The 18,480-nt window shown below is 35.9% G+C and overlaps 1 protein-coding gene across 2 annotated transcripts; it reads right to left on the bottom strand.

Moving 5' to 3' along the window:
- Positions 1–307: 307 nt before the first annotated feature.
- Positions 308–17,349, bottom strand: cpt1ab (carnitine palmitoyltransferase 1Ab (liver)). 2 transcript variants are annotated; one of them, XM_056739454.1, is made up of 19 exons: positions 17,212–17,349; positions 14,752–14,913; positions 13,668–13,810; positions 11,923–12,094; positions 11,586–11,687; positions 11,357–11,494; positions 11,074–11,151; positions 9,899–10,006; positions 8,555–8,642; positions 6,049–6,244; positions 5,006–5,194; positions 4,711–4,816; positions 4,211–4,327; positions 3,337–3,501; positions 2,725–2,859; positions 2,421–2,573; positions 2,125–2,238; positions 1,814–1,906; positions 308–1,469 (listed from the first exon to the last, which is right to left on the bottom strand). In XM_056739454.1, exons 2-19 carry the CDS (start codon positions 14,890–14,892, stop codon positions 1,380–1,382), a joined length of 2,328 nt encoding a protein of 775 aa, XP_056595432.1. In that variant the 5' UTR covers positions 14,893–14,913; positions 17,212–17,349; the 3' UTR covers positions 308–1,379. The 2 variants fall into 2 exon arrangements, with proteins under 2 accessions (XP_056595432.1, XP_056595433.1); XM_056739455.1 differs by lacking the exon at positions 8,555–8,642 and adding an exon at positions 7,286–7,370.
- Between the last annotated feature and the right edge of the window lie 1,131 nt (positions 17,350–18,480).

Below are 18,480 nucleotides of genomic sequence, written 5' to 3'. Positions count from 1 at the left end.
ATAATGTTTAAAATAAGAAACCGGGTTTTTCCGTTTCTGCTTTTAATCTAATGTGCATTAAATAAATGCTCGCATGTTCTTAAAAACTGAGGGTCCTAAACCGGGAACTTTGTTTGCATAAATCGACTTCACTGACAGATTGGTTGAGTTTCAGCACAAGAGCAGGTGTATAACTCCATCTACTGGAAGTCCACCGTAATAATAATTGAGTTATTAACACATTTAAATGTCTAAAGAGAGAATATAGGTATGCTAAAAATCCAACATAAATTTCCAATGCCCACTTCAGATAATAAATCAGAAAGCACCCTTTTAAATTCAATTTTATTGTGTTGGAATATTTTTGAATACATTAGCAATGCTGAACAGATCCTATGTCAAACCATTTTCTGCAAACTGTGGAAAATAAAATACAAATAGTAGATAATATGGCAGAACAACTTCTGTTTGTTTGCGTGTTTACATTCTATTTGTCCATAACTTATATTATTACGTTCAATAATAATTATTGTTCGATTAGGCAGTCTCAAAATGTTGTGATGAGAAAACAAACTGATAAATAAATAGCACACATTTTGTCACCGACAAACAACATTTATAGAAATCTACCTCTTCATCTATAATGCCTTGGGTTGTACACAATTTGTTCTAGGCTATAAAACGCAACGGTTATTAAATGTTCAAAATAAGCCATTACCATGTTATTCTCATGTTGGTATTACAAGATCACATCCTACACAAGAAATACATTAAGCGAGTCAACTTCACAGACTAGCTAAATCATTTGGATTCGACTGGTGAGCCCAATGCAAAAAAAGAAAACTGCTTATCTCTGTTGTGGCACTTTGACTATATGCAAATACAAAAGTGAAAGATAAACAAACCTCCGTGTTTAATGTGTGAAATAATGTCCTCCCTTTATAAGCTGACAGCATGTTAGCAGCAATTCAGCCCACATAAAGTTAATAAATTACAATTCTGAGAAAACCTATGAAAAAAATGCAGTTTGAATAGTATATTAGCAGAGCCAAACCAAAGCTGCTTGAACACAGCACAAAAAGGCAACAGTCTTTCCTTGAATTTTTCACGATCTCTTCTAGTCCCCCCAATGTCCCTTCCAAAAATTTAAGGCAATATTTTATCAATACATACCAGCACAAACAGTCAAAAAATCTGTGATATATAGGCTGTCCATTCTTTTACCTCTAAAACAACACAGTATCGTTAAAAAGGCCCTGAATCCACGCTCCACCCTATTTAAATAACCATTCTTTGATTTTAAAAACAATTACTTTTTACATGCCAAAGCAGGACATTCCCGTATGAAGAATATATATAAATGATTTCCCTTTTTAGCACGGAAAGTAAAAGTAGACGGATCATTTGTTGTTAACTTTGTTGTCGAACTGGAACAGATCCAGGATATCAAGCAGTGCCTGTTTGATGTACGATCCAAAACGATGAGAGTCCTTAAAAGAAAAATTGTGTTAATAAATAAATACAAAAATGGTTCATGAATAAATTATTACTATTAATAGTTCATATTATTATTATTGAATTTCAATGATGTAATTATATGTAGCCTACAGATGTATACCACTGATCCAGAAGCACTTCCCAATTTTTTTTTCATCTTACATTTACAATTAAATCCAAAAGATATTCCTTCAAATATTTTGATTTGGTTATATGGTTTGATATGTTGGATTCTGTTCAAACATTTGTGTAGTGATTGAAACAGGAATTTCTTCTGGACCAGCATTGTTTACGTTTTCTGAAGTGGTCTATAATGTGCATAATTGTGTAAACTCACAGTCTCTAGGCTGGAGTGTTTGCTGGATATATGGAAGTTGATAAGGTCCTCTCCAAGAACAATGTATGACACACCATAACCATCATCAGCCACCTGACAATAATAATAGCATAAATCAAGAAATGTGGAATAATCCCTGGAATAAATCTCTTTAAAAACACTGGTCTTTACAATCACAATAATGATACTTCATTCAGTGGGACCACCCAAAAATATTTACCAATCATCTGTAAAATGTCAACCATCACAACAATTAAGACAAATATGGGGTTAGACACCTTTCACTTTTAGAAACAAGCTGTTTAACTTACAGGTCCAAATCCGCCTCCGCTAGTCACGAACTCGGGATGCCTCTTTAAGTCAAACAGCTCCACCTGCTGGAGTGGAGTCTGACTGGTGGACAGTCTCCAGGGTTCGGACAACACCTGAAACCATGAAACATTAAACGCATGCACAATAAACTAGACCAGTATTAAGTATTTTGACATATAAATAATCACATACTTCACTTTAAAGCTGCAATCTGTAATCTAAAAAAATTGTTATGGACTGCAGCTTTAAACTTCATTCCGAAACGTTTCATTTCAGATGGTGTGGGATCTCAGACCTCTTTAAGGAAAGCTGAATCTTCACCCAGGTACTTTGACACCAAGTAGAGGCAAAAAAGATGGCGGTCGATGCCGCTCCCCGTCATAGCCAATCGGTACATATCCTGATGCTTTTCCGCTGCCACTTTAAACAGCTTTAACTTCTCGTCTTTCTAAGCGGTGTGAAAAAAAGAATACATCAATACATCAACACAGAAACTACTGTAACAGTATACAACATGTTTTACAATATATACCGTATTCAATTCCAGAAGCACTCTTTGTACAACAGATTTCAATACTTTGGACTGTTGCAAATCTCACCGTTATATTATCGTTCATCATGGCACGAACAAAATCGCAGGTTTGAATAGTGCAGGAGCGCACGGTCTCAGTGCGGCCCTCTCTGAACAGACGTGTCATTGATGCTTCATATGTCAGACAGAACTTTCCTTTATCCTGCAAGAGAAACACGTATAGCTCATTTGGTAGAGACACAAGTGATGTAAATATAACGTGACAATATGCCTTTTTATTAGCAAATTATGTCACATATCTTAATTTCATGTGTGTTTTGCTTGGCCCTTAGTTCTTGCGATCAAAGTGTTTGTGCGTGTGTGCATATATGTCTAAAAATAAAAGCATCACATCTTAACTTAATAACATGTCAGTTAACAGCAGCACTAGAGTATGTGAATATGTACGCTACCTTAGTTTACTAGATATACTATAGAAAGAAAACAGTGTCTGCAAATCCTGACAAAACTCTCTCATGTCTTTTTTTCAACCCAGGAATATAAAGACAAAAGAAACACTTACAAAAAAAAGCTTTATTGAGAAATAAATAGATATATTTAAGGCATAGGAAATGTAATCAAAAAATTATGTGTGTGCAAATAATTGTTCTGTATCACTGTTTTGCTCTCTCTCTCTTACCCGGAAGTGTGCCAGCTGAAGGGTGATCTGAATAAAAGCATCAGGGCTGGTCTTGCATTTTTTGATCAGGCCTTTGCCGAACTTGTTGAAGGGGAAGATGTGCATGTCGACATCATCCGCCAGAGTTTTGGCTACAGTTAGGGAGTTGTTGATCACCGTCTGACACTAAAAGAAACATGTTATTCTCTTTGTTATATTAATTTAATGTTATACCTTAAAACTTATCGTTGATCATCAAAATTATATAGTTTAATGTTTTTTTCCTGTGAAAATATTTTTTTCATGTCTTTAAATAGCTTGAATGTCACTCCACTGATTATTTGAGCCCAAATGTATGCCCGTTGGCATTTATTTTTTGTTTCTTTAAAGCAAAAACTCACTTAATTTTGACTTTTTTTAACAGGCAAACATAAAAAATGCAAAACAAGTAAAAATCGTAGTGTAGTGTACCACCAATACAACCGATTTCCACAGATTAGGAAGCTATCTTATATTTATCTATTTTGTTTGTTTTGTAAATTTTTTATGTATTTGTATTACAGTATGCTTTCTTATACTTATATAAGTGAAGTAGAATCATTGGTTTGGAAACCAATAAACTGGATCGATCAGAAAGGGTGACTTTCACAAAGGGAAGCCTTTATTCTTGTCAAGGAATATTTTTTCCTATGTGATTGTAGCATGTAATTTAATAACAGCTTTTTAACATTTTGGAGCTAAAAGAAGTGTTGTAGTATCAGCTTTAAATAACACATTTTTGACCCAAAATTTTTTGCCCCAAAATCAGATGTAAAATATCTTTCTGTCTTTCTCCGAGTATGGCAAAAAAAATACAAAATATGGAGTGTCTGAGAGGCAGGGAAATTGTCAGTACCTCCTCTGGGATGTCCCACTGCAATCTTTGAGGTCCTGGCATGTTAGGGTGGAGGCTTCCTTTACAGTGACCGTCCTCAGAATAGCCCAATTGTACTGGATCCGACGACAAGACATGCTACACACACATATTTGTATGATTTTAATAAAGTTGGAATATGACACCATAAAGGTTTAAAAGAAGCAGAAGGTTTAGAGAGTAAAAACTAACAGAACATTCATAATTGAGTAAACTAAACTGATATTTCATATTTTAGTTTCTTAAAGGTAAACGATGTCTACATGTTTACAAGATAAAACATATATAAAACATATATGAAAACAATTCATAAAGTAATATAATGATACTGTATTACAAGGTTATATATCAAATTTCAAATGAACATGACATCTGAAAAATCTTTAACTAACTTGGCTCTTTAAAGAGTTTATAGTTCTAAATGTGACTTCATTTTCTTTTGTTGTTGCAATAAATAAGTATAACACAAATGAGTTTCTCACCTCCCACAGGTGACCAATGACGGGTGCATCAGCCCAGGAGTGTTCTGCATTCAATCCCATAGTGCCATTCTTATACACAATCAGGTTAAAGGACTTATCAAACCATCTAAAGCATAAAAGATCAGCACAACGAGAACAGTTATAAAAAAGTGACTTAAAGGCGAAGCTCTGGTAAGTCAAAGTTGTTGGCCCAGTCAACAATTATTCTTGATACCGCTATATCGCAGATTAAGTTTAAATGGGTCACATTTCATAATCAAAAGTGTTTATTTTAGGCGAATTATAACACTGGCACCTGTCGTAGCATTTTCCATGAAGCAGAGATTTGCCGTAGCTGTCCAGAGACTGAACTGGATTGTCGGCTTCGTAACGCTGTTCTGAATCATCCAGAGTTACAAAGAAAGCAGCTTTTTCCACAGCATCCAGGGACTGCTTATTCTTCCCTTTACTGAAGAACTGTGAGCGGGCTTTGGCCCAAGGCACTCTGGGTAATGGAGAACAAGAAAAGATCAGTTCTTCATATGAATGCTTTTTAATAAGTATAGAATCTTACTATTACTTGGGGTGGAGAACAGTATGCAAACTTTCGAAGATTTCACAGACTAACTGCTATTTTGGTCAAAATGTGAATATATCCCACAATGCAATGCACTGAACATTTCCTGTAAGACATTAAAAAGAGACATTTCTATATTTAATTTGATAATTGGAAACTCAACATGTTCAAACATTTCAGTTATTTGAAATCAAATCAAATATCTGCCTAAACATTATTAGAAAAATGAGCCTAAATATTATTAAAAAGGCAACATTTTTTACTTTGTTTAGTTTAAGATTAGGCATTTAATTATTAACTAACAATAAATAAAAACTAAAACCGAAATAAAATCACATATCAACATGAAAACATAAATAAAAACAATATAAAAATAAATAAATATCAAACTAAAATTTAAAGGAAAATAACAAAATCTAAAAACCTAAAGATAAAAGCTAATCCAAAATATGAATGATATTGAAATTAAAATGGACACCAAATAAATGTATAATAAGATCATGTTACAACAATTTAATATAATACAGTTTTAAATGTTTAGTTTTATATTTTCTGTACCGTCTCCCTGTTTAACACTACATACAAAGCATGTCTATACCTGTTTATCTTTGCCTGTTCAAATGACAAAAATCCAAAACAGACCAAGCTGGTTCTTACATAAACAGAGCTAAATGTTCTCTTTTTAATACCCATTTGGCTTTAGACTGGTTACACCCGTCATGGAAACAACCCAAAAGTATTTCTTTCCCAGTATAGCGAGAACTTGTATCCGGGTGTCTCACCTGTCTCCAGCGGTCAGGGCAGGTAGCAGCTCCTCCCCTGGCTGAGGTTCGGATTTGTCAGCCAGGATCCTTTCCATCTGCTGCTCGATCTCCCGTGGCAACAGCAACCGCCCGTCATAAAACATCCACACCTTGTAAATGCGGCCCTTGTGGTATACAGCGATGTGCTTGCTCTCATTTACATGTTGAAGAATATCTGTTGAGGCAACGTGGACGTGAGGGACCAAAACTCAAGCAATGTTGTACAGTAATTTTCCCCAAATATTATTTGTGCATTTCAAAACGTGCAAAATGTGTCTTAAAAATAGATTGATTGTTTTTTGAGGGTTAAATGATTTATGGTGGTCAGTAAAGAATGAGTGGCACAAGACAAGTGAAAAAGTATGAGAAAGAAAAGATACCAAACGGTTGTTTCTCTGCACTAGATTTACATTATAATACACAATCGGGTGGTCATGAAATTCGTTGCCTATACATTTAATCGGTGCTTTTATTTAAATGTTGTAACGTATAGTTAAATAAATGGTTAGTTATATTGTTCCATTCCATTCCATTTTCTACCGCTTATCCGAACTACCTCGGGTCACGGGGAGCCTGCGCCTATCTCAGGAGTCATCGGGCATCAAGGCAGGATACACCCTGGATGGAGTGCCAACCCATCGCAGGGCACACACACTCACTCAATATTGCTCACTAGTTATATTGTAATATATTATATTTTTATAGAATGTATATTATATTGGAGAGGGACGCATAATAACAACAATATGTCCGTTTTACAACCAGTCTCATTCCAAGAAATATGATAGCATGAGCTTTTAAACAAGCTCTTGGTCATTATTTCAATTTTTATTATTTAATCTTTATAGATTAAGTTGTAAAGAATATCTGAATATCTTGGGTTCACTATACAACAAATCATCGGCAATAAAAAACTGGATTATAGACTCTTTCATTGGAAATCCATATAGGCACATGCGTAAACCCTTATGACATTTCCTGTTCTCCATTCACCTATCAGTTAACAGGTTAATCATTAAATAATACGTTTACGTCCTTCTTCAATTTCAATTTACTACGCATTTCCTCAATAAAAATCAGTGATAGCATGAAGTATTAAAAGCAAACCCGAATCACAAACACAGACCAAACTATGGTTACAAACAGCTATTTCATCTAAAAGCGCATTAGTTGTGAAGTAAGCAGGCGCAAAAAGCAGGCGAGAGGTCTGCTATACCTTCTTCAACACCTGGAACTCGACTGGTGTTGAACATACGTTCGTACTGAGATGAGCACATGGGGATAGTGTTAAGAACCATGAGCTGTGAAGCAGAAGGGAGAGTCAGGTACTGAAAGAAAACAAGGAATGAATCCCAAATACCGGGGAAACCTGTAGAAGAGCACAGAGCAATGGAAAACTAGACAGAGGAGGAAACATAAAGAAGGATGAAGTGGGGAACCGTCAGGAGAGATGAATTCCACGTCGAGACTGGCCTCAGTCTAACAGCACAGTTACATAAGGGTGTACAAGGCTAGAATTCAGGTTGAATTAGTATTCAAATGTAAATCAAACTATTTGCTATGTTCTGTTAGCAGTAAGGTTTGATAAATATAACACAGGTTTTTGAAAGATCTAGAAATCAGGGTGTTTGATATAATACAACAAAATAAACAGTATTCATATAAACTATACATGTTCATTTAATAAAAGTAAAAAGTAAGATAAACGTGAAAATGTGCTTTTGCTCACATTTGCTTAAATTAAAATTTAATTCCACAACTTTTGGGGGTTAAAAAGAGAAATTCATTATGGAGAAAGTACATAATAATCCCATAACAGAAAATAACATTAAAAATATTAAAATTACATAACAACACACTATTATTATTTTTAAATTTACTCGAATAAGGATTTTTTTCTTTCCTTTATGTTTTGTTTAAATAAAAACGTATTTTCTGCTTATGAAGTCTGCCTTTTACCGTTTTTTATATGATCATCTGTAACAACAAATGGGGGCTCATCTTAAACTTCCTCCCTTTTTTTCCATGTAAATTTTACTTAATTCTTTGGATTTGGAACTGCGGTCGCCTTAAACTAATTAATAGCGGTGTTAAAACTTATAACTTTGTATTAGCACCTATTGTATTATTGCACCTGTACGACACACCGCTTATTGCTCCCTGAACTCTCTGTAAGTCGCTTTGGATAAAAGCGTCTGCGAAATGACTACATGTAAATGGATGTATGAATCAAGAATGTTTTTTCATGTTTGGTTGAACTATTCCTTTAGATAACACTACATTAGTCTCATATCTGCTACTGTCCACCCTGCAATCTAGATATTGCAAAACCCATATCCGTCAAATGCTACTATAAATCAATAAGCACAATAGTTTCACTGTCTCCTGTGCTGTCGTCGTGAGGTCGAGTCTTCATGACGCTGCTGGAGTTGATGAAGGAGCGTAGGTAAGGTGCTGGTCGCGGCATACAAGCTCCTCCTCTTACCTGTCTCAAGCCCGGGAATACGTGACGTGTTATACATCCGTTCCCACTGTGCTGAACACAGCGGCACATAATCCTTCAGCAAGAATCTCTGCAAGTGTCATGTGAGAACACATAGCAAACGCAGCAACGCCCGGGTGCAAGGAACAAAACAGAACATTGTTTAGTGGACGGGGGTCTTTCATAAACATGAGGGTTAGAGAAAATTAAAGTGGGGGAGCGAGAGATTACAATATGGTACAAATTACCAACAGCCTTTTTCAACATCCATCTACTGTGTTGAATTGGTTGATTATAAAGTAGGAACTAAAAATGCAGCAAACATGCATTCAACACATTATTTTCCATGACTGGAAAATAACCAATACAGGCCGTATAAAACAGAGAAGTGTTAAAAATGTTAATATAGGCATGTATTTCAAAGCTGCAACAGGTAAGGGAAAAATAATAATTATATGAAAAAAAATGGCTGCATATAAAACGAGAACGTTTTTAAACAATCATCTGACGGTGTGATATTATTTGGAATCACTTCCATTTTGTTTCATCCATTTTATCTCTAAATTAACATGAATTTTAATTCTGCCTCCTGCTACCTTTCAAATTTGAATAGACATATTCATGTTGCATTATAGAATGTGTAAAACCCTGTTTAGTCCATGACTCTTAACCCATTTCTATAGGGTCGCAGAGTCCTCTCGATTATATTAACTTCAGCATTCAGAGGAAGTTAATTTTCAAACTGAAGTTCCAAGTAATCCAATTACTTCACAGTCACTAAACCCTATATAACACCAACCAAACTGACAGAACATGTGTTTAAAGGAATGGAAAATTCTGTGACTCATGTGACTAAAAACCTGAATGACTATCTTTCACCGAACAAAGCAGATATTTCGCATTTCAAAAAAGCACTATTAAAGTGTTCATAAGACTCATGGATGTTTGTTGTCATGATGTCATTGTCATGAGATTTGAGAGCTTTCTCACACACAGCTTTCATATGACTGTAGATGACATGGCATATATTGTATTCCACACAACTTCAGTGTATGATAAAAAAAAGTTTTTGGCTACTTATGTACTTTTGTTTGAATTTCATGATCACGACAGCTCCAACAACCATTCACAGTTTGAACACGGCACCAAATATCTTAATTGGTGTTCCACAAAATCTGGTCATATGCGTTTAGACCCAAGACATGAGCATAAACTGTCCCTTTAAATTTAAGACCTTATCTGTTCAGACACCTGTCTGCAGTGCTAAGACTAGGCCGTTAGTCAGATTGAAAGTATATAATATAAATAATAAATATATAATAAATGTGATCTAGACTCAAGACTTACTGGTTTGATTTGAGCTCTGTCCAGTTTTCTTCTGTATATCATGAGGGAGTGGATGGCATTACCAGCACGAGCGGCCTGAAGATGAGTGGGGAACGCATAGAGAAAATCCTAAAAAGACAGAAAGAAAGAAGAAATAATGATAGTGATGGTAACTTTATGTTACAACCCCCCCCCCCAAAAAAATGAGGTCAAATGTCTTGATAAGGGTCATAATGTAAACATCTCCCAATTTGTGGCGATCGTACCAGCAACCTCACAACCAACACTAGCAAGCCAAACTACCATCACTTCCAAAAAATGGTTCATGAGAGCACACATACATCTGACAGAAATCAATTTGAAGCCTGCATTTACATCTTCAAGACATATTTTTGGATTGTTTGCTCATAAATCTCGAGCGGTCTGCCTTCTGATGTCACATAGACATCTAGACGATGTCTGTAAGATGTTTATGATTTAGAATGTAATTAAAACATCTCTTTCTATGATGTTTATCAGATGTTTTTAAACAGCAGATGTTTACTAGATCTCCAGATCTTTAGCAGATGTCTTATGCGGGGTTCACACCAAACGCGAACAATGGCGTTCCATTAATTTGTTATCCTACACATATTTTCAACCTTCGCAGAAGACGAGACACGTTTACGGCAGATTCGCATTTGTATGTAATTTACTTCATTAGTGTTTGGTGTGAACCCAGTGTAACAGATGTACCTGTGATAAATGGGGGTGCCGTGACCCGCTATACGGTTGTTAAGTGGTGACGTAAGGAATACCATTTCCGGGTCTAAGCATCTATTCGTTTCAAGCGGGGCTACAGCCTAAAGCGCTGTTTTTGAGCAAACATCACATATTTAAGCAGAGAATTTATTAACTCACAGTATACACTACAGTCTCTAGGCTTACAAAACCCCAATATGAATATTTGAATAAATGATGAAAATGAATAACTGACAGAACATGTGGGCTTTCGTTATTAAGATAAGGGTTAGGATCGTGGTTTTCCATTTTTTGTTGTTTGCTTATAGCATCTGCTTGAGCGTTTGGACCCGGAAGCAGTATATGACCTTCCATATATGGTGGTGCGTGACGTCAGACTTAACAACCGAATAGAGGTGTGTGGTTATTCAAATGCTAAACATTCTGGATTATCTTCAGTATTTATATTGCCTCACCATTGCATAGTAATTGCTGTTGACCATGATGGGTGAACGACCTCGGAGGTAAATATACTCTTCCCACCAATCACTGACCTGAAAAGATGACATTAGAACAGAGTTTCAAAACCCACATAAAAACTATAAAAGGAATCTCACACAAAGGAACATTAAGGTTTATGTTTCATATCCTAATTTCAAAGTAAAGAGTTGTTTACAATCAGACTATAAATACGTTATGGCTCTTCAGATTTTCCCACAAGCCTTTCGAAGTTTATGAATATAATATTAGTAAACTTACGTAATTGGAGGCCCACCAGGATTTAAGTTTGAGATACCACTGAAGTCTGGGGCCCAGGTTCTTCTCAAAGTCTTTTGCTAGACCCTCCATACGTTGGAATTGCTCATCTTCCATCAGGGGACGGGCTGAGTCAAGATACTGCAAAAAAGAGAAGACCCGAGAGAGATACAATTTTAATTCTTCTTTTATTGTATTTGCTATTTTTCTAGACCGTCAACTTTTGACTCACTCTCCTGACGGTGTCTTTTATGGGAGGCACAGGTAACCGTGGCAATGAACTCTGGAAGCTGTACAGCATCGGGTTTCGTCCAGAAAGTAACTTCACCAAAACCTAAATGGATAAAAATGAGGTCCAGCATCAACCATCTGATATGAAAACAAATACATTACGTTATAGTAAACAGTTTTATGCATAATTTATAGCCCAGACATCCAAAATAAAGTACAATAACTAAACAGGGTTGAAATAATGCTGTGTGATTAAAACAAATTCATATTTGACTTAGTGACAAAACCTTTGTCTGAGCTGTTAACTGTTATAGGTTCTGATTCAGCGACACACGTACCAACCAAACTTTCGTCTTAAAAGACAAAGACCCATGGCGACCGAACATCCAGCCGTGCCAGGATAGCAGGCACCTTCGGACGTTCCTCATAACAAAAATAACAGCGACCCACAATCCTGTTCCGACCAGAACCCCGCCGGCGATACGTTGCCCTTCTACTGTTATGTACTTACTGCAGGGAAACAAAACTATTAGTTATGATATTTATTGAAAGTACACAAAAAACAACTCATGTTAACACAATTTGAGAAAAAATACTAATGTTTTCTTTCTTGTTGCTAAAATAACTATACATTTCTATCTATAAATTGAGTGGATGGGCTGCATTCAAGGTAAACTAGATGAATACACACACCTGTTACCTCCACCAATAAAAAATCTATAGATGCTCTACAAGCTGTGAACTATTATCTAGTAGAAGAATTGTGCATTCTCTATATATGATTTATAGTTGTTGTCATTTTAATCTCAACATTGTGTGGTGATAAAAAACAACTATGTAAAGTGCATCTTGTTTAGACCATGCACTGTTTACTGAAAGCCATTCAATGATTTATATGTGGTTCATAAATGGGCGTCAGTCTATCTAGGGATATCCAATTCTGCGGAAACAATATGTTTTATGTTTTGTTTGACAAGTCATAAATAAGGCCAAACCTTTATCATTGTGTATGGACTTTGAAATGCTTTGACAACAACAATACTCAGTATTTTTTGTGCCAGCTTCTACCGGCAAGTGGTAACATTCAATTCATCGCTGCACACCACATTGAATTTATATTACTTGTGTTGATTTATACTGTGTGCTCTTCGAACACATATAAAAAGAACCCCCTCTATAATGTCTGCCTTAATAAATTAACAATGGCATTGCTATATACTCTGCAAATGTGACAGTTTTTTAAAACCTTTTTAAAAATCCTTTCACTCAGAGGCCGGCGCTTTGTTTACTGTTCACTGTTCAGACCACTACAGCGAGGTAAAAGCTTTCTGTGAGTAGATGCAAATATATCAGTTACAAATGTGACATCAAACAGAAGATGTAAATGCACTAGAACAGTAGGTGGCTGTATGTTCTCTTGACACAAGCTTGCCTCGATTAATAGATGAGCCTCAAAATCACTGTATTTTATGGTACAAATTTATTTTGGAATATATATATCAAATGTATGTGATTCTTTGTTTTTCTTAAAGAAGTCATATGACACGGCAAAAAAAATAGATCACTTTTTTATGTTATGCAATGTGTATACACGATTTAATGTTCAAAAACGCTTTATTACCACATACCGTGCATGTTTGTATCTCCTCTTTGCCCATCATTTGCATTTTTTGTTCAGACTCTTACATTTTAACACTTAAAAATAAAACACACCAAAGACACAGAAAAACACGTATGACCCCTTCAAACTTCAGTGTATTTGTGTAGGCCTATATATGTACAGACAGTACTATATCACATGCATTTTATAAAGCACCTAACATCTACAAGTTTAGGTGAACTTAATATCGGTTCTGTATTAATATCATATTTCAGTTCAGCTCAAATACGCTGTGCGTATAACTGACTGATGTCATCGAAAAACAATTTGGTGTCCTCCGTAGGTTTAAATTAGTGTTACAGTAAGTAAGAAAAATATTGAATGTGTTGCTAATCACAAACTTTAGTAGTAGAAGGCAATTATAAAATATTAAGGCATGCAAGTCTATAGACAGGGATTCTTTCAGGATCAAACGTGGATTACCTGACTGGTAAGTGTGTTGACAGTTTAGTGAACAGCCCAAGGGAAGGATCTATTTTGGCGTATTTGGTTGCTGATATGTAACCGGTCAAAACAACCAGGAGTCCAGAGGGACTTCCTGGATAGACTCCGGTCATGACACCATTCTGCAAAAACACACATTTTAATACTATAATTATCACACAGATATTACACATGTATTAAAGTCGCAGTGAAATAAAAAATGACAATTCTTATTTTTTCATGAAATATTGCAGTGTTTATGGTAAATAGCTTAGCACTGTGGGCCTTTATCTTTTGGGTCAGTCTGCTGCCAGTTTCTTTGCCAAATCAATGCAACACATTTTTTTACACATCCAATCAATTCGCAGTGAAAAAGCCACACCCACTAATTTTCTCCTTTGAAATTCCTTGTTACTCAGAAATGTGTCAGAATAAGGAAGCAAAAAGAGTTGCAACTTCCTGTTCACGGGGATTTTTAAAAGGGACTGTGAATCAACTAAAGAAATGCATTCAAAATACTACATGCTGAATTTATTCAAATAATTGCACATACAGTATTGTCACGATCCACAAGAGGGCACTCTCCCCATCACCCGGACTGCCATTTCACACTACACCTCCCATAATCCATTGTTGGACTCATGATGTTGATCACTCTCACCTGTGTATAGTTTAGCTTGTTAATTCTGTCTACATAAGCCTGGTTTGTTCTTTCATTCATTGTGATGTCTTGTTTTGTGTTACACTGCATTTCATGAGTTTCCCTGTTGGATTGTTCGTGTTATTTTTGGAATGTCCCTCGTTTTGTGTTTTATCTTTTTTTCTTGTTTGCTGCCTGCCCTGACCCTTGCCTGTACTGTTTTGGATTATTAAAGCTGCGTTTGGATCTTCAACCCTTCGAGTCTCGGAGCAGTTCGTAACAGCAATTATATTAGAACCCGCCCATATACAAATATTTGAAAGACAGTAGTGTGTAACATAAATGAATCGGATTAAATATTAAAATAACTTATAGTAAATAATTGTTAAGTCTGGTTGTGTCCCTCTTTGCTCTGTCTGATATAAAGGTCAAGTGGGCAGTCACCTTGAAGCGGACGAACCTCTTCTTCCAGGAGTGAAGTCCAGACAGGTAGATTTGGCGCAGGGCCTCGTGACACAGCTGTAGGTCAATGCCATCTGGAGTGACAGTGAACTGAAAGGCCACCGCCTGGTGAGCTTCTGCCATTCTGACTGGACCCTCTCACTGCTGTGAGGAAAAGAAAATAAAGTAGGTATACTTATAAATGCAGAGCCAACTTCAGTAACTGATATTCAGTCTTGGACTTTCAGGATACTTTTACAGAAACAAACCTTACAAAAAATACTGTTGCAGTACACTGGTAAAGTGAGGTATCAGATTTATGCAATGTGCTTTTGGACCACACTAAGAAGTATACGTAATGATTACCATAGTACTTGCATGGTTAACCAAGGTATTGAAAAGATGACATTCATTGTATTATTAAGCCAAGGCGTCATGTGGTCAATGTCCAAACAAACATGCCAAAACCATGGTACTTCAATGTAATGCAAAATATAAGTTTCATTATGTGTTGGTGTAATAAAGCAGTTATAGTCTATTCAGATTTGATCTACTGTTCAATGTGACCTCCAGACATAACAGGGAACTGTTGATGAAATGTATTACCTTAATACTGTAACAAGTGTTTATATTGGAAATATCACCATGTGGAAATAAAACCATGCTTGGTAGGACTAGATGATGTGAGCATTCAGAAGTGCATTTGGAAATGAATATAATTGTAAATATGTTCATACATTAAAGCGTTATCCGGAATAAAAATGCACTTAACAATAAGAATGCAGTTACAATTGTCTCTAAATTAAAATGACCATATTATTAACAACCACAAATGTTTATTTGTTTGTGTATGTCAGCCATGGCAGTATGTATTTCCTTGTCTCTGTCTCGTCTGACCTGAAGGACAGACTGTTCTTGTCCCCAAACACGCTAGTCAACTTTTTGTAAGATCTGAACAACGGTTGCGCACATTTTAATTACAACCAACACAAATATTATTGGCCGATTTCCACAGTTTGCATTACTGAGAAACCACAGGCACCCATGTGGTTTTAACTTGAAAACAAATATAAAGCCACTTATCTGTATAGCCAACTAAACAGATTCCTTTATACCACAACCAAAACTACTGCTCTACTGTATATTTCCCTCATCAATGTTATTATTTCAACATTTTTACATTTACGCATTTGGCAGACACATATACATAACATATAAGTAATGTACATCATTGGGCCAATTTGAATCCAGTGATGTACACGTCCAAGGTCACCTAAAGACATTGTTATTTGTATATATATATATATATATATATATATATATATATATATATATTTATAATTTATGAAGTTATATCAGGTTATTAGCACGTTATTACAAAGTATGTCAGCTCTTTAACCGTTCACACTTGTCCAACTTCCCTATTATGAGCACACTTATATTTACAAAAGTGCGTCATTATAAATGTTTATAAAGCTTAATCAGCATAAAACAAGAGTATAATAACATAAACTAGCTTCATATAGAAGGTCATGTTTTGGAAATAAAGCGCTATGTTATGCATTCGCAATTTCGCACTCATGTTTCACCTCCCGCATCAGCGGCGGTCACGTGACGCGCCGGTGCACATGGAAACTAGGGAAAAGGTCACGCGCTCAAGCACGCACCTATAATGATAATAAACAGCGCTGAACGCCATTACACGTCATTTTTTAACATAAGGTAATATTAAATATTATTTTATTACAAGGTTAGTAAAAACGAATAGGATAGAAATAGGAAATATCGAGTGTTACTTTGTTTTTATGCGTTTGCCTAATTAAAAGCGTCGTGTGATGACAGCTTGTTGCACCTGACACAGTATAACTTCAACGAAACAACACATTTCTAGATCAATAAATATTTAAGAAAATGTTTTTATTGAAATCTTAATTTGTAATAACTGAAGTATCATTTGATACGTACTGAGCACGGTTAAACAATATAGTGTTTAAATAAAAAAAACTTTAAATCGTCAGTATCACCTTGAAAAGGCGAGCTATTGTTACAATCAAACAGTACCTGTTTTAAACACAAATATAGTGAATAACAATATCTGATGGCCTTTCTCAATTGACCTCTAATTGGAAAGATGCCCTCGCATACCCGGGTACCTACTGACCCCGTTGTGAAACACACACCAGTTGCTGTTGGATGTCAGCATGTAAACACACATACGATTATGAACGCGACGCCTATTGCACACCATCCATAATGCATTTTTGCGAAGAGAAACCGCACTGCTTTCCTGTGTCATCTTGGTTTTGTACGTATGTCACACCAGAAGAACTATAGTTACAGAGTGGGGGTGCGCCGGTGCACTTTCACCTACTTACCGGTGAACGAGCTCCACCATCCTAAGCTACACATTTGTTATATGTGCACAGCATACAAAGCAACAGATGACTTTATTTATATTCTTACCTCGACGACTCTTCCCGACGGAGTTGGTTAATGTTGCAGGTCCGCCACCGCTTTAAAGATATGAATGAATACCATAAAAACGAATGAGGGTTGGTAGCCCCGCCCATTGATGTGAGGTCACGGCAGACAGACAGACAGCTTTATTCTGCCTGTTCACGAGTTCTGTTTTAGAGAGGAAGTCATGAAAACAAATGAATCTGTCGTGCATATCAATTTTCTACCGTTTCTCCGCTTAAAAAAATATGTTTATCAATTACTATGATTTATTTGAACACAACGTACCCTTTTTTATTCCCAAGGGGAGTTTCAAGTGCAATTGTGTTTCGTGTGCGTTATATATGCAGAGAGGGATGCATTGTACCCTAAAGCAGTTTTACATATAGTGGATGTCATATTCTGAGCTACATATCAAGAAATATTTATAGAGTGCCATATGCGAGAATGACAGCTGAGGTCGCAGGCGTGAACACGTGTTCCGTGCACACGTGTTCCTAGTTCTTGAGTTTGATTTACATGGGCACGCATACACATATTAAATGAATACTCGTTGAATTCACTGTCGCTTTGGGAAAGCAAATGTCAGCCAATGTGTGCACGTAAGACTTTTAAAGTATTAGCTAGCAATGTTAATGAGAAAACATGAATGTCCCTTGTTCCACTCGTGGGTATAAACTGGTCACAAAGGTGTCGAATGCGCAAGTGGGAAGCTAAACAACAATAAAAAACACACGAGTATAAGATTTGTCCAGGTGAGAGCGCTGTAATAACTTTGTAAAGAAGACAACATTCGGTCCATCCCCAAATTAACAAATAGCATTCCTAATATCACTACAATAAACTTTTATTCTGTAATTAGCATCTCAAAGATAAATCTCACTGTAAGTGCTAAAACATGCAACGTGTGTATGAAGTTTAAAATAAAGGAGAATACAGTGAACTTTTTAAGTTTGTAAAAGTTCAAAGAAAATCAGTTTTACTACGGTAATTATATTTTAAACTTTTATTTCTAGTAAATTCATTAAATTTCGTCGTTTTTGCCAAAGAGCAAAACATGCAGTTTTATTATACAAAAACGGCCACACAAGGTACATTAAGTTATCTTAAAAGATGAAAACACGTTGTATCTATTTAAATAAAAAATCACTTTAATGAGTGTCTAGGCGCCAGACTCTTAGTGCTAAAAGACATTTGCTCAGATTTTGCCTTGATTTCCAGTCTGGACTTGTTGCAGACTTAATAATGTCTGCCAGTCATTATTAGATGGTGTAT

This window comes from Triplophysa dalaica, chromosome 24, assembly GCF_015846415.1.
Source record: "Triplophysa dalaica isolate WHDGS20190420 chromosome 24, ASM1584641v1, whole genome shotgun sequence".
NCBI classification, from domain to species: Eukaryota; Metazoa; Chordata; class Actinopteri; order Cypriniformes; family Nemacheilidae; genus Triplophysa; species Triplophysa dalaica.
The sequence above is the reverse complement of the archived record's forward strand: the minus strand, read 5'-3'. Positions and strand labels throughout refer to the sequence as shown.

Bases quoted from the DNA above. Each gene is read 5' to 3' on its own strand.
- cpt1ab (XM_056739454.1), bottom strand. From the start codon at position 14,892: ATGGCAGAAGCTCACCAGGCGGTGGCCTTTCAGTTCACTGTCACTCCA. The intron at 5,195-6,048 runs GTGAGACACCCG...TCCATTACCCAG, and splicing joins GCCCTGACCGCTGGAGACAG to AGTGCCTTGGGCCAAAGCCC. The intron at 3,502-4,210 runs GTACTGACAATT...TGTTTCTTTTAG, and splicing joins AGTGGGACATCCCAGAGGAG to TGTCAGACGGTGATCAACAA.